At 53.4% G+C, this 15,699-nt stretch overlaps 1 protein-coding gene across 4 annotated transcripts; it reads right to left on the reverse strand.

The window, feature by feature from the left end:
• Positions 1 to 630: 630 nt before the first annotated feature.
• On the reverse strand, positions 631 to 14,601 carry ZDHHC19 (zDHHC palmitoyltransferase 19). 4 transcript variants are annotated; one of them, XM_019023968.4, is made up of 8 exons: positions 14,335 to 14,601; positions 13,781 to 13,824; positions 12,558 to 12,697; positions 11,572 to 11,744; positions 10,783 to 10,888; positions 2,181 to 2,266; positions 1,509 to 1,683; positions 631 to 959 (listed from the first exon to the last, which is right to left on the reverse strand). In XM_019023968.4, the coding sequence occupies exons 1-8, from the start codon at positions 14,478 to 14,480 to the stop codon at positions 852 to 854; spliced, it is 978 nt and encodes a 325-aa protein (XP_018879513.4). In that variant the 5' UTR covers positions 14,481 to 14,601; the 3' UTR covers positions 631 to 851. The 4 variants fall into 4 exon arrangements, with proteins under 4 accessions (XP_018879513.4, XP_018879512.4, XP_004038309.5 ...); XM_019023967.4 differs by having other exon boundaries at positions 13,781 to 13,896; XM_004038261.5 differs by having other exon boundaries at positions 13,781 to 13,902; positions 14,335 to 14,600.
• Between the last annotated feature and the right edge of the window lie 1,098 nt (positions 14,602 to 15,699).

Genomic DNA, 15,699 nt, shown 5'->3' on the forward strand with positions numbered 1-15,699 from the left:
AGCCAGACAAAGGTGCAACCGGGCAGAGGCCAGGTCCTCCCCAACCTCGGACACCCCGACATTGGTGGTGTCTTCCATCATCTCCAGCCCTAGCTGGGAGCTAGGCCAGTCAACTGCTGCAATTATTATTATTATTATTGTTGGTTGTTGTTGCCCTTTTTTTTTTGAGACAGAGTCTCACTCTGTCACCCAGGCTGGAGTGCAATGGTGTGGTCTTGGCTCACTGCATCCTCCATCTGCCGGGTTCAAGCGATTCTCCTGCCTCAGCCTCCCTAGTAGCTGGGACTACAGGCACGTACCACCAAGCCCAGCTAGTTTCTGTATTTTTTACTAGAGACAGGGTTTCACTATGTTGGCCAGGCTGGTCTCGAACTCCTGACCTCAGGAGGCCTCGGCCTCCCAAAGTGCTGGGATTACAGGCGTGAGCCACCACGCCCAGCCTATTGTTGCCCAATTTTAAGGAGGAGAGAAATGTTAGGTGTCTTGTCCAAGGTCACAGAGCCAGGTGGTGTTGGGTCCTGAACTCAGGCCTCCACAGATCCTGGCTCCTCCATCCCGGGAGGTCTTTGTCCCGGCCCATTAGAGCCTCCTCCAAGCCCTCAGCCAGGACGGACATGCGCAGCGTGACAGTTGCAAGAGGCAGGCAAGAGTATTTAATGGGCATTGAGGGTCTTGGCAGTCCCACCAGGGGAGTGGGCAAAGGGCAGGGCACAGAAAGGCTTCCACTCAGGGCTCAGGAAGTGGGAGGTAAGGAGGCAGGTTCAGGAGGCGGGTTCAGGAGGCGGGTTCAGGAGGCGGAATCAGAAGGTGGATTCGGGAGGTGGAATCAGGAGGTGGATTCGGAGGTGAGCTCAGGTGCTGGTGCTGTGGGCATCTCCGGGTGCACAGGGGCGAGAGGAAGGCCGAACCTCGCCTGGGGGCTCCTGCAGCAGCAGGGGCAGCACTGGGCCCGTGTGGAACTGAACACAGAACAGGGGCATGAGTGCTCTCAACAAGACCCCGCCCCGCAGCTCGTGCCAGGTCTCCTGCTCCTGGAGGCAAAGGGAGCGGGCTGGCCCCACAGAATGTGCTGCAGAGGCCCCGGGGCGCAGGGGTTGCCCAGCCCCACGGTGGCCTCCTGATGCTCCACCTCCATGTCTCATGGGGCTTCGAGTCAATGTTTCCTTTAAATAAAAGAGTCTCCCGCCACCCCCACCCCCTGGCCAAATTATAAACCACGAGACTCATCTCGGTCCTGCGAGTAGGTGACTGGCCTGAGGCCCATCAGCACATGTAGTGGGGGAGTCATCCTCCATTTGTCTTTGTGACTCCAGGGACTCCTGGGTATATTCTAGAGGCCTGGGCCCTCCTTTCAACGCCCCTCCAGTGTAGAACCCTCCTCCCCCAAGCTCGGAGCGCTCCAGCTTCAGGGTCAGCCAAACCTCAGGGGCCTCCCCCCACACCCTCACAACCTGCAGACACCCCTCTCCCGACACGCACAGACACCCACGCGCACACACGCTTCTTACCTCCTGGAGAGCTGCAGCCTCACCACGCCCCGGGGACCCTTCCCTGCTTTGTAGGGACCCAGAGGTTGGGGCTGGGGGGTTGAGAGCAGAGGGGGACATTGGACGGTGCAGGTTCGGCGTGGATGTCCAGTCAGGCCCCACCACTCTCTGCAGCTGGACAGCTTCAGCCATGTACCTGGGGAGCAGCAGGCCAGATGCAGGGGCCACTGTCCTCTCTGGTCTGACTCCCCTGCCCCCCTCAGCTTGGGAAGCAGCCCAGGGCTTGGCTCTGCAGGAAGCTGAGGCCAGCCTCATCCAGGATGCAGCACCCCTGTATGCCATAGTGGGGCAGGAACACACAGAGCCAAGGACATAGGGAGGCCCCAGAGCTCCCAGTGCCCTGGAGAAAACCCCAGAGGAGCAGGAACAGTGAGTGTAAGGGCCTGGAGCTGTAGTAAGGAGCAGGAACGGTGAGTGTAAGGGCCTGGAGCTGTGGTAAGGAGCAGGAACGGTGAGTGTAAGGGCCTGGGGCTGTGGTAAGGAGCAGGAACGGTGAGTGTAAGGGCCTGGAGCTGTGGTAAGGAGCAGGAACGGTGAGTGTAAGGGCCTGGGGCTGTGGTAAGAAGCCAGGGGGAACCCACCTCTGCCCCACCCCCAGGGTTCACCAGTTGGGCCTCTGGTTTGCCAACTCACTTGGGTCCCAGTGGTGCACAAATTGTTAAATACCAGTTGCTGGCACAGCCCTGGTCGAAGGGGTTGTATCCCTGAAGGTGTCTGCACTGGTGGGGGATGGAAACCGGAAGAGGAGCTCAGAACCAGCAGGAATGGCTGGGCCATCGCCCAGTGGCCCTCCCTGAGCTGGTCAGCTAGCCAGGGCTCAGCCCAGGGCACCAGCAAGCTGGAGGCCAGGAGACTGAGAGAACCTCCCCGCCACTGCCCCATCCTCCTCCTCTTGGTCTCCACTGGCCACACACATCCTCCTGCTACCTCCTTCCAGATACTGAATGTCACTGTCTGGAAGGTCAGCTGAGCAAGGCCCAGTCATATTTCCCTAACCATGATCACATGGCCCAGGAAAATCTGGGCTAAAAGCCTTGAACACGCAATGCGGTAAAGGCCAAGTCCTCCCCTGGGCACTCTTGACCTTGATCAGGTTCTCTCCCTCCTCTCTCCCCTCCGCCCACTCACTCTACCCATCCACCTCACCCCTCCCAAACTCCCTCTCCGCCACAGGGCAGGCTGGGCCTCACCCGACTTCAAGAGCCTTCGCTGTCATGTTTTGTCACTGAAAGTGGCCCAGCAGCATCTCTGCCCACCACCAACTCCCCTGTGTCCCATGCCCCCGCTCCCCGCCACAAAGGCTGAGATTTTCAACACCATCCTCCACCAAAGGAACCAGGACTCCATGCAAGGACAGCTGGCACTCGCTGGAGGGAGGAAAAGTCTGGACAGCTCCATAACAGCTCACTGTCGCCACTCACTGTTGCCATAGGGCAATACGCATCCTTGCACTATTTGAGATTCTGCCTGTTTTAAGGTATTTAAAGCATGTAAAAGAAACGTATTGGCCGGGTGAGATGGCTCATGCCTATAATCCCTGCACTTTGGGAGGCCGAGGCAGGTGGATCACTTGAGGTCAGGAGTTTGAGACCAGCCTGGCCAACATGGTGAAACCCCATCTCTACTAAAAATACAAAAAATTAGCCAGGCGTGGTGGCGGGCACCTGTAATCCCAGCTACTGGGGAGGCTGAAGCAGGAGAATCGCTTGAACCCAGGAGGCGAAGTTTGCAGTGAGCCGAGACCATGCCACTGCACTTCAGCCTGGGCGACAGAGCGACACTCTGGCTCAAAAAAAAGAAACTGGTATTGTATTAGTCATTTAGAAGATTTTGATTAAATTTATGGAATTTGGGCCAGGCATGGTGATTGGTACCTGTAATCTGAGTGTTTTGGGAGGTGGAGAAGGGAGGATCTCTTGAGCCCAGACGTTCAAGACCAGCCTGAGACTTTCATCTCTAAAAAAATAAAAATAGGTGGCTGTGGCATTGTGCACCTGTAGTCTCAGCTTCTTGGGAGGCTGGGATGAGAGGATCCCTTGAGCCTAGGAGTTCGAGGCTGCAGTGAGCTGTGATTATGCCACTGCACTCCAGCCTGAATGACAGAGTGGGACCCTGTCTCTAGAAAAACTAAAATCTAATAAAAATACATTGACAGAATTTTAAAATTTAGGGATATATATAATATATATAAATTTTTTTTTTTTTTGAGATGGAGTCTTGCTCTGTCACCCAGGCTGGAGTGCAGTGGCGAGATCTCAGCTCACTGCAAGCTCCGCCTCCCAGGTTCACCCCATTCTCCTGCCTCAGCCTCCCAAGTAGCTGGGATTACAGGTGCTTGCCACCACGCCCAGCTAATTTTTTGTATTTTTAGTAGAGACGGGGTTTCACCATGTTAGCCAGGATGGTCTCGATCTCCTGACCTCGTGATTCGCCCACCTTGGCCTCCCAAAGTGCTGGGATTACAGGGATGAGCCACCCCGCCCGGCCTTTTTTTTTTTTTTTGAGACGCAGTTTTGCTCTTGTTGCCCAGGCTGGAGTGCAGTGATCATAGGTCCTCACAAATTCAAACTCCTGGGCTCAAGGGATCCTCCCACCTCTATCTCCCAAGTAGCTGAGACTACAGGCATGCACCACTATGCCCAGCCAATTTTTAATTTTTTTTGCAGGAATGGGGTCTGGCTATGTTGCCCAGGCTGGTCTTGAACTCCTGGCCTCAAGCGATCTTCCCACCTCAGCCTTTCAAATGGCTGGGATTACAGGTGGGAGTCACTGTACCCGGCATTAGGGAAATAAATTTTTATTTATTAGATGTATATAAGGTATAGAAAAATGTTGATTGTATATGAGGCATAGAAAAATGCTTAAAGGAATGATGATCTTTAATAAATTCATAAGACTGACCAATACATTTTTCTTTTTTTTGAGACGGAGTCTCACTGTGTCGCCCAGGCTGAAGTGCAGTGGCACGATCTTGGCTCACTGCAACCTCTGCCTCCCGGGTTCAAGTGATTCTTCTGCTTCAGCCTCCCAAGTAGCTGGGATTACAGGCGCCCGCCATCACGCCCAGCTAATTTTTGTATTTTTAGTAGAGACGGGGTTTCACTGTGTTGGCGAGTCTCGAACTCCTGACCTCATGATCCGCCCACCTCGGCCTCCCAAAGTGCTGGGATTACAGGCGTGAGCCACCGCACCGGGCCAAAACTGACCAATACATTTGTACCTGCCTCTCCCACGCAAGATGCTTTCAGATATGAATGAAACCAACAGCTCTTGGCCGGGCACCGTGGCTCACACCTGTAATCCCAGCACTTTGGAAGGCCAAGGCGGGTGGATCACTTGAGGCCAGGAGTTCGAGACCAGCCTGGCCAACATGGAAGAACCCGGTCTACTAAAAATGCAAAAATTAGTCAGGCATGGTGGCATGTGCCTGTAATCCCAACTACTCAGGAGGCTGAGGCAGGAGAATCGCTTGAACCTAGGAGGTGGAGGTTGCAGTGAGCCGAGATAGCACCACTGCACTCCAGCCTGGACGACAGACTGAGACTCTGTCTCAAAAAATAAAAAAAGAAAAAGAAACCAACAGCTCTGAAGCACTCAGACTGTCCACCTCACTGTCTCCAGACCTGGGGCTCCTGCTCCGACTTTGTGTCTGAAACTGCCTGACACTCCACAGGACCAAAGCCAGGGTGGGCTGCTTCTTGCTCCATCTCCCACCCAACCCCCCTCTCCCCATTCCCCGCCAGGGATTAGGGCATCTGGCTTCTCTCTCGTTTTGTCTTTTCGTCCCTCCCAAAGTGCTATGGATTCCTTTGTTGGTTGGTTCACTCACTGTTTCAGGAATATTTTGGAGCCTTAAAAATGTTCCAGGGGCCGGGCGTGGTGGCTCATGCCTGTAATCCCAGCACTTTGGGAGCCCAAGATGGGTGGAGCATTTGAGGTCACAAGTTCAAGGCCAGCCTGGCCAACATAGTGAAATCCCGTCTCTAATAAAATACGAAAATTTTTAGTAGGGTGTGGTGGTGCACGCCCGTAGTTTCAGCTGCTTGGGAGGCTGAGGCGGGAGAATCGCTTGAACCCAGGAGGTGGAGGCTGCGGTCAGCCGAGATGACGCCGTTGCACTCCAGCCGGGACAACAGCGTGAGAGACTCCGTCTCAAAAAGGAAAAAAAAAAAAAAAAAGTTCCAAGGGCTGGTCTGAAAGCAGTGGTTTATCTCGCCTTTTCAGTAAGTTACAGACCCAATTCCTTGTTCTACTCTTTCCTCGCTGCTCACTACTGTCCTTGTCGTCAAGAAAAAAAAAAAAAAGGAAAGTTGCAGTCACTGTGCTGGGGGTTGAGGACGCACTGCACACGACATATCCCGGGCCAGCCTCAACCTTCAGGGTGGCGAGGGCAGCACCGAGGGAAGGAGCAGGAACCCAGGCAGAGGCGCCCAGGCACACGCGGAGGAGCCGCGCAGGAGGCCAGAGGCTGAGCCCTGAGGGGCGGGGACAGGCCGCTTCCCTGCGTGCAGTTTCAGAAGCTGCTGTGTGCGGTCCGGAAAGAGTAGTATGAGGCCTGACCACTGGCTTTGGCCGCCTGGTGAGAGCAGCATCCGTGTGACAGTGAGCGCAGCGGCCAGCTGAAGCCGCCGGGGAAGGGGGAGAGTGGGGCAAGTGAGCACTGCCGGCTCTGTCAGGAGACTTGGCTGCTGGAGAGCAGAGTAGAGCAGGGGGAGTGGAGGCTGGCGATGTTAAGGGAGGGTTTTGCTTTGCTTTTAAGATGAGAGAGACAGGAGCATGTGTAAATGGTGATGAAAATGAATGGTGCCAGGCGCAGTGGCTCATGCCTGTGATCCCAGCACTTTGGGAGGCCGAGGCGAGTGGCTCACCTGAGGTCAGGAGTTCGAGACCAGCCTGGCCAACATGGTGAAACCCCGTCTCTGCTAAAAATACAAAAAATCAGGTGGGCATGGTGACGTGCACCTGTAATTCCAGCTACTCGGGAGGCTGAGGCAGGAGAATCGCTTGAACCCAAGAGGCCAAGATCACACCACTGCACTCCAGCCTGAGTGACAGAGAAATACTCTGTCTCAAAAAAGAAAAAAAAAGAAAGAAAGAAGAAAGAAAGAGAGAGAGAAATTGAATGGTATTAATAGTAGCGACATCTAGAGCACTCACTTGTACCAGCTGCTACTCTATGTCTTAAACTCACCCATGCTGCCCATTTTACAGTTGGGGAAAGTGGACGCCTAGGTGGCTAAGTAATATACCCAGGATCTCTCTGCTGGTATGCTGTGGAGCTGTGATGTGAACATGTGTGAACTGGATCCAGAGACCTTGCTATCAACCACAGGCAGAGCTGCAGCCCGGGGATGGAGGAGGAAGGGAATGAGATTTGGGGCATGTGAAGAAGGCCTGAGGCGGGTGCTGCGGGCTGCGGGAAGGAGCCCTGCCTGGTGAATTGCAGGCCACGTTAGGGTCCCTGGAGGCTGGAGATCCTGGATCAGGAAGGCAGCATTCTGGGCAGGGGAGGGAGGGCAGGAAGAACCACAGGATGTGAGAAGGGCGAAGCCTGCCCAGAAAAGGCTGAAACGATGCACTGAGGCTGGGGAGGGACCACATGCAGACCAGAGCGGGCTGATGAGGAAGGGCGGAGCTGGGGAGTCACAGGTTGGGGAGCCAAATATGGGTGTGGTGGAGTGAATGAAGGGTGACTGGGATGGGAGGTGGTGGGTAGAGAGGGCGCCTCTGTCCTTCCAGCTGTCTGATACCTGCAGCTCCTCCCTCATCAATGCTGCCCATCAGTTTTCCTAGAACAGCCAGTGACCTGCTGAAGGAGTCTCATGGCGCGGATGTCCACCCTCACCACTCCCGCTCCACATTGTGCTAGAGGTCCAAGACAGTGCAATAAGAAGAGAAAAAAATAAAGCCATACAGATTGGAAAAGAAGAAGTGAAACTGTCCTTTTTCACAGACAACAGGATTTCCTACGTAGAATCAACAAAAAAGCTATTGGAACTAATAAATGAGTCTAGCAAAATGGCAGGATTCAACACCAATTCAAAAAAATCCATTGTATTTCCTTATAATAATGAACAAATGGAAATTGAAATTTTAAAAAACATGCTTACAATAGCACACAAAAATGAAATACATATAAATCTAACAAAATGGATACAAAATCTATATGCTGAAAAACACAAAATAAGGATGAAAGACATCGAAGAAGACATAAATAAATGAAGAGGTGTGGCATGTTCATGAATTCACTCAGTCTTGTTAGAATGTCAATTCTCCCCAAACTGATCTGTAGGCTCAATGAAATTCCAGTGAAAATCCTAGTAGATTTTTTTGTAACAAATAATAAGGAAACAATACAATTTTTTAAATGGACAAAAGATTGGAACAGACACTTCACCATAGTTACACAGATGGCAAAGAAGAACATGAAAATATGCTTAAACCATTAGTCATTAGGAAAATACAAACTGAAGCCACACTGAGATGCCACTACACATGTCTTATACCGGCTTAAACAAAAAACAACTGACAACATCAAACGTTCGTAAGGATGCAAAGCAATTGGAATTCTTATATATTATGGGTAGGAATGCAAAATAGTACCACTATTTTGGAAGACAATTTGGCAATTTATTATGAAGTTAAACATTCAGGCCGGACACAGTGGCTCATGCATATAAACCCAGCACTTTGGGAGGCTGAGGCAGGCAGATCACTTGAGGTCAGGAGTTCCAGACCAGCCTAGCCAACATGGTGAAACCCCATCTCTACTAAAAATGCAAAAATTAGCCCAGCGTGGTGGCTCACACCTGTTGTCTTAGCTACTTGGGAGGCTGAGGTGGGAGGATCACTTGAATCTGGGAGGTGGAGGTTGCAGTGAGCCAAGATCGAGCCACTGCACTCCATCCTGGGTGACAGAGTGAGACTCCATCTCAAACGAACAAACAAAAAACCACATTCAATTACCATATGACCCCTTCAAGTATTTACCCCAAAGAAATGAAAACTTATGTTCACATGCCTGTACACCAGTGTTTATAGCAGCTTTATTTATTATAATCTCCCAAACTAGAAATAACACAAACATCTTCAATTGGTAAATGGATAATCTATTGAACATCCATACAATGCAATACCGTACGGCAATCAAAAGGAATAAACGACTGCTATGAGCAACAACATGAATGAATCTCGAATGTATTGTGCTAAGTGAAAGAAGCCAGACTCACAAGCCAACAATTCCAGTTATTCTGGAAAAGGAAAGTGATAAGGACAGAAGACAGATCAGTGGTTGCCAAAAGCCACAGGTAGGGGGAGAAATTGACTACAAAAGACCATGATCTCTGATTTTCGGGGGGGATGGACCTGTTCTAAATATTGATTATGGTGGTGGCTGCAGCACTGTATCCATGTGTCAGAACTCATACTGTACACTAGAAAAGGGTGAGTATTACATAGGTAGATTATTGCTCAATAAACGACTTTTTGTTTTGGTTTTTGTTTGTTTGTTTTGAGACAGAGTCTGGCTCTGTCTCCCAAGCTGGAGTGCAGTGGCGTGATCTCAGCTCACTGCAACTTCTGCCTCCCAGGTTCAAGAGATTCTCTGCCTCAGCCTCCAAGTAGCTGGGATTACAGGCACATGCCACCATGCCTGGCTAATTTTTGCATTTTTTGTAGAGACACGGTTTCGCCATGTTGGCCAGGCTGGTCTCGAACTCCTGACCTGGCCTCAAGTGATCCACCCACCTCGGCCTCCCAAAGTGCTGGGATTGCAGGTGTGGGCCATGCACCCGTCCAGTAAACTTGGCTTTTAAGAAATTCTACCCTGGCTCTCATACCATGATTTCATCATCAAGCCTAAATTCTCCACCTGACTTTCTGGGGTTGTTTTGTTTTGTTTTGTTTTTGAGACAGAGTCTCGATCTGTCACCCAGGCTGGAGTGCAATGACACAATCTCGGCTCACTGCAACTTCTGCTTCCCAGGTTCAAGCGATTCTTGTGCCTCAGCCTCCCGAGTAGCTGGGACTACAGGCGTGCCCCACCACACCTGGCTAATTTTTGTATTTTTAGTAGAAACAGGGTTTCACCTTGTTGGCCAGGCTGGTCTTGAACTCCCAGTCTCAGGTCATCTGCCCACCTTGGCCTCTCAAAGTGCTGGGATTACAGGTGTGAGCCACTGCACCCAGCCTGGGCATTTTTTTTTAAGACGGGGTCTTGCTCTATTGCCCAGGCTGGAGTGCAGTGGTGCAATCACAGCTCTCTGACTGCAGCCTCCATCTCCCGGGCTCAAACAATCCTCCCACCTCAGCCTCTGAAGTAGCTGGGACTAAAGGCACGTGCCACCGTGCCTGGCTAATTTTTTTAATTTTTTGTAGAGATGAAGTCTCGTTCTGTTGCCCAGGCTGGTCTCAAACTCTGGGGCTCAAGTGATCCTCCTGCCTCAGCCTCCCAAAGCACTAGAATTACAGGCATGAGCCACGGGGCCCAGCCTGGAACTTTTTATTTTCTTTTCTTTTCTTTTTTTTTTTTTTTTTTTGGAGGCAGAGTCTCGCTCTCTTGCCCAGGCTGGAGTGCAGTGGTACGATCTGGGCTCACTGCAAGCTCCGCCTCTCCCGTTCACGCCATTCCCCAGCCTGGACTTTTTAATGTGGCCAACAGAAGCAGTCGACTTGGTTGCCCACACCACCTTCTGCCCCAGTTAGAATTGTTTCCTCTTCATCCTATCAACATTCCACAGACTTTCAGGCTTCCCTGAGTTTTTGCAAAGGTGTCCCCTCACCCGCAATGCCCTCCTCTCTGTCTTCTGTCTCTCCCGAACCCCTAAGCTGCACGTCCTACCCTACCATGTGGTCCTCCCTGAATCCTCAATGCCTGAGTCTGCGCCACACAGCTCAGGACCGGCCCCGTCTCTGAGTGTTCGTGGGTATCTGGTGGGTGTTACTCTGATTTCAGGTTCCTCATCAACACGAGTGTGGAATGTAGCCTTACCCACCTCTATTCCCATCGCTCAAAGAATCCAAACCGCCTAGCACACAGTAGGCCCCCAGGAAGGACAGGGACCACTGAGCTCCCGGAGGAGGCGAGATTGGAGCCTCTTAAGAGCTGGGTCTGGAGGGACCTAACGAGGCACCATCGCGGGTGGGGGTCAGGCTATCAGGGCCAAGGGCAGTGGAGAAAGCGCGGGAAGCGCGGAGGTCCCCGAGGTGCAAGCTGACCACCCACGGCCCCGCGTACCTTGCCCTTGTAGGTGCGGTCGGCCGAGCTCACGGACACGGCCTGGATCAGCAGCAGGAGGGACAGCGGCACCAGGAAGCCCGCGGCGGACACAGCCACCACGATGCTGCGCGGGTTAAGGAACCGGGCTGCGGGACCCCCACGCCTGGCCCCGCCCCTCAGGCCCGACTCCGCCCCGAGCCCCGCCCCGCCCCCGGACGCCCACCCACTCACCCAGTCCCCTGGCCCCACCCTCATCCCGCCCACCCCCTTGAAAGCCTCACTCCACCCCGCTGTCCCTGCCCGTCCAGATCTGCGGTCCACCTTTAGCACCTGCTCCACGACCCCGCCAGATTCCTTTTTCTTTTCTTTTCTTTTGAGGCACAATCACCGCTCACTGCAGCCTCGACCTCCCTCCCCGGTTCAAGCCGTCCTCCCACCTCAGCCTCCCGGGTAGCTGGGACTATAGGCGCGTGCCACCACGCCCGGCTAATTTTTCTATTTTTTTGTAGAGACGGGGTCTATGTTGCCCAGGCTGGTCTGGGTCTCGGGCTGAAGTGATCCTCCTGCCTCGGCCTCCCAAAGTGCTGGAATTACAGGCGTGAGCCACCGCGCCGGCCCGCTGGAGGCTTAACGCTCCGCCCCTTCTCCTAGCCCCGCCCATCCCCCGACCCCACCCACCTCACCTCGTCCCAGACTGGTCCTCCCAGGCGGCTTCTCCCTCTAGCCCCGCCCCCATAGCCCCGCCCTCTGCAGCCCCCTCCTTGGCTGTCCCCGCCTCCTCTCCTGCTTCCCCACGTGGGCGGATACGCGATGGCCTTGTCGGTGGAGAAGGGCAGGTGGGTTGTGCGCACCAGGAAGATGAGACAGGTGACCAGCATGGCGCCCGAGTAGAGGCACAGGGACAGGACGAGCAGCATGAAGAAGCGGAAGTTGCGGTGACCGATGCAGTTATTGACCCACTTGCAGTGGTGGTCAAAGTCCTGGGCGACAGGGAGAGGGGCCAGGCTTGAGGACTTCTCCTCTGGCCCAAATTCCATCACCCCAAATCCTGAGGCCCTCCCCCTGCCTTCTAGGCCACCTGCCCTTGGCCCATGCACTGGCTTCCACCCCCAGGGAGAAACTGAGCCACAGAATGCCTCATGCTGGCATTTCCCTCGTTAGAGCACAGTTAGGACTCTGGTATATACGGTCACCTGTCAGAAGACCTTTAGAGAGAAGACTGGCCTGGCCTCTGTGAGACACATCCTACTGTAACTGTGGGCGGAACGTAAACCGTCTCTGGACCTCCACTTTCTCATCCATTCGATGAAGATGACAGTAACAGTAACACCCTTGCCCAGCCAGCCTCCTGCACTTGTAAACCTATGCAAGCCGTGCTCTCGAGAGAGATGGTCACTCAGAGCCAGGAGACCCTCCAACTTGGACACCCAGGCGAGGACAGGCAAGGCCTCCCAGACCAGGCGGGCAGGCAGCCTGAGGGGCTTGGGTATCTCGTGTTAGCGAGCCCAGGGGTGGGACAGAGGGCTGCCTCTCCTCCCCTGGCCTGACCCAGCCCAGGACAGATGCGGATGCCCTGTGCATGTCAGCACCTCTGCAGGCAAGGCCAGCCTCCCAGGACAGGTGCAGGTGGAGAACACATGAGTGACCAAGGGTGGCTGGGAGTTACTGCCACCCTTGGCCTTTAGCAGTCCTGAAAACAGCTTCACACCCAGCCCTGGCCCCTGTATGAGGGAGGCTCCTGGTCCCAGCCAGATGTGGGGCGATGGCTGGTGGACAGGTAGAGGGGCACTCACCTCCACACAGATGTTGCACCAGGGGCAGTGATAAGTCCGGGGCGGGCGGTGGAAGCAGCACTTTGGACACCACTGCAGGCGGAAGGCCCCGTGGTTCACCCACACCACGTGCACCGTCAAGGGGCCCTGCTCAGCGGAGCCTGGCGTGGGAAGAGGATTGGGCACAGCAGAAGGCCCTGCGGTCACCCCGCGGCGGGGGCAGCTCCACGGCATCACAGGGCACAAGGAAGGGTGGGGACAAGGTGGGCAGGGGAACCCCTGTCCCCACTGAGCAAGCTGTCCAAGCTCAGAGAGGATGGCAGTCAAAGGGAAGACGGCTTTCCAGCCAGGAGAGTTTTGTATGAAACTCAGGCGTTTGGAACAGTGAGTGCTGCTTTGAGTGTCATTGTGTAGTGAAGGGAGGAAGTGCATACAGTGGTTTGGAAGAGCCCACTGGCTTCTGGCCCTGGCCTGCCCGGTCCTCCCATCTAAGGCAACTGGGAAACCAACAATTTTGTTTTTCCACACCTTGGTGGCTTAAGAAATGGGGTAGGGCCAGGCACGGTGGCTCACACCTGTAATCCCAGCACTTTGGGAGGCCGAGGTGGGCTGATCATGAGGTCAGGAGTTCGAGACCAGCCTGGCCAATATGGTGAAACCCCATCTCTACTAAAAATACAAAAAATTAGCTGGGCATGGTAGCATGCTCCTGTAGCCCCAGCTACTCGGGAGGCTGAGGCAGACGAATCGCTTGAACCTAGGAGGCGGAGCTTGCAGTGAGCGGAGATCGCGCCACTGCACTCCCGCCTGGGCAGCAAAGCGAGACTCTGTCTCAACAAAAAGAAAAGGAAAGAGAGAAAGAAAGAAGAAAGGAAAGAAGGAAAGAAAGAAAGAAAAAGAAAGAAAAGAGAAAGAAAGAAAGAAAGAAAGAAAGAAAGAAAGAAAGAAAGAAAGAAAGAAGGAAGGAAAGAGAGAGGAAGGAAGGAAAGAGAGAGGAAGGAAGGAAAGAAAGGGAGAGAGGAAGGAAGGAAGGAAAGAAAGAAAGAAAGAAAGAAAGAAAGCAAAGAAAAGAAAGAAAGAAAGAAAAGAAAGAGCGAGCGAGCTAGGGCCAGAGCAATGAAGACGTGGGGTGAAGGGGTCCAGAGGCTGGAGGAGGGTCAGTAGGAAGAGCACTTTAGGAATCCCCCCTGCAGGTTCCCAGCCCTTGAGTGACACCTCCTTTTCCCAGGGGGCTGATGCCTCACCTTGATGTAAGATGCCAGGGTCTGAGAAGTTGAGTGAAACAAGACTGAAGAAGGTAAGGACAAAGAGGCAGCCTGTGATAACAGGAAAGGCCCACTCCCCGTTCTGAGCCAGCCACCTGCAACTGAGACCAGAGGCAGGCTCGGTCCTGAGCAGGGGCAGCCCAAAGCCCCTGGCCCAAGGCCTGTGGCTTACTCAGGTCAGGACCCACAGACCTTCAAGCCAGATCTAAAAATCCAGGCTCCAAATACCCAGGCAGACTCATAATGGCTCCACCAAATGTCACCAGCATGACCAGCCACCCAAAGCTCCCAAAATGCACAGGCACCCTTGACCTCTGCGCCTTTGCACGTCGGTTCCTGGAACAGAATATCCCCTTTTCCCTGCCCGCACCCTTGACCTCTGCGCCTTTGCACATCGGTTCCCTCCAACAGAATATCCCCTTTTCCCTGACCTCTCCCCCGGTCTTCTGCACTCCCCTGCCTCCGTCCTATCATCTTCTGTTTCCCTGGCTGTCTCTTTGTGGGAAACCTAACGGCTTGCCTGGAAAACTCACGGGAATGCGAAGAAGAGGCCACTGAAAAACACCAGCAGCACCACATTGAAGGCAGCAAAGAGGCTAGGGAGGAACCAGGGACGTGGGACCAGAGGCAGGGGATGGGGCTCCTTCACCAGGGGTGTGGCATCCTTTAAGAGTGTCATGGCTGGGCCTCCTTCACCTTCAGGGGAGGTCAGAGCCACCAGGCTTCCTCCCCCAGCCCAGCTTCCAGAGCTCCATGGCCACGGCGGCCTCAGAGCCGCAGCCCAGGGTGAAAGGAAAGAAGGCCCAGTGTGACATCACAGAGGCTGGGGGTCCTCAGCAGAACTGTCTGCAGCCCTGCTCTAGCTGCCTCCGGTGACAGGCACTTCCAACAGCGAACCCCACCCCCACCCCGACACGTGCTGGGGAACCGGAAGTTCCTGCCCCTGAGAGGCTGATGTTGTTGGAGAAAATATGACCTGGAGAAACACATGGGAAGAAAGTTGGTAATTTTCAGCCAGCGCTGTAATCCCTGGAATCCCAGCACTGTGGGAGACCGAGGCAGGCGGATCACTCGAGGTCAGGAGTTTGAGACCAGCCTGGCCAACATGGTGAAACCCCATCTCCACTAAAAATACAAAACTAGCCAGGAGTGGTGGTGCACGCCTGTAGTCCCAGCTACTCAGAAGGCTGAGGCAGGAGAATCACTTGAACCTGGAAGGTGGACGTTGCAGCGAGCCAAGATCCCGCCATTGCACTCCAACCTGGGTGGCAGAGTAAACTCCATCTCAAAAAAAAAAAAAAAAGAAAGAAAGTTGCTGGGTTTTTTTGTTGGTTTGTTTTGTTTGTTTGTTTGTTTTTGAGATAGTTTCGCTCTTGTTGCCCAGGCTGGAGTGTAATGGCGCGATCTCAGCTCACCGCAACCTCTGCCTCCTGGGTTCAAGCGATTCTCCTGCCTCAGCCTCCCAAGTAGCTGGGATTACAGGCATGCATCACCATGCCCAGCTCATTTTGTATTTTGTAGTAGAGACGGGGTTTTGTCATGTTGGCCAGGCTGGTCTCGAACTCCTGACCACAGGTGATCCACCCACCTCAGCCTCCTAAAGTGCTGGGATTACAAGCATGAGCCATATTAAACTTCCTTTATAAAAGGCCTCAAAAAGAAGAAACTGAGGCAGAAATTTAAAAATAAATATGCATTCATTCACTCCAAGACAAGTAACAAGCAAGGAAAAAGTTAAAAAGAAAAGAACAAGTTTTCCTCTGCCCAGCAAGCTCACTTCAAGGACAGTTATAAGATAACGCTGTTTAAGAAGCCAAGGCCAAAAGAATAAGCTCCAGACACCCCTCGCCTCCAGAGCAAAGTTGAAGAAAAAAAAGAAAGACAAATTCTTTGACTGT

Source organism: Gorilla gorilla, chromosome 2, assembly GCF_029281585.2.
Source record: "Gorilla gorilla gorilla isolate KB3781 chromosome 2, NHGRI_mGorGor1-v2.1_pri, whole genome shotgun sequence".
Classification (NCBI taxonomy): domain Eukaryota; kingdom Metazoa; phylum Chordata; class Mammalia; order Primates; family Hominidae; genus Gorilla; species Gorilla gorilla.

Coding starts and splice junctions, on each gene's coding strand:
- ZDHHC19 (XM_004038261.5), bottom strand. CDS start 14,480: ATGACACTCTTAAAGGATGCCACACCCCTGGTGAAGGAGCCCCATCCC. Junction 12,698..13,780: donor CCCTGGCATCTTACATCAAG/GTGAGGCATCAG, acceptor TTCCCACGCCAG/GCTCCGCTGAGCAGGGCCCC. Junction 960..1,508: donor AGGCTGCAGCTCTCCAGGAG/GTAAGAAGCGTG, acceptor TTCTGTGTTCAG/TTCCACACGGGCCCAGTGCT.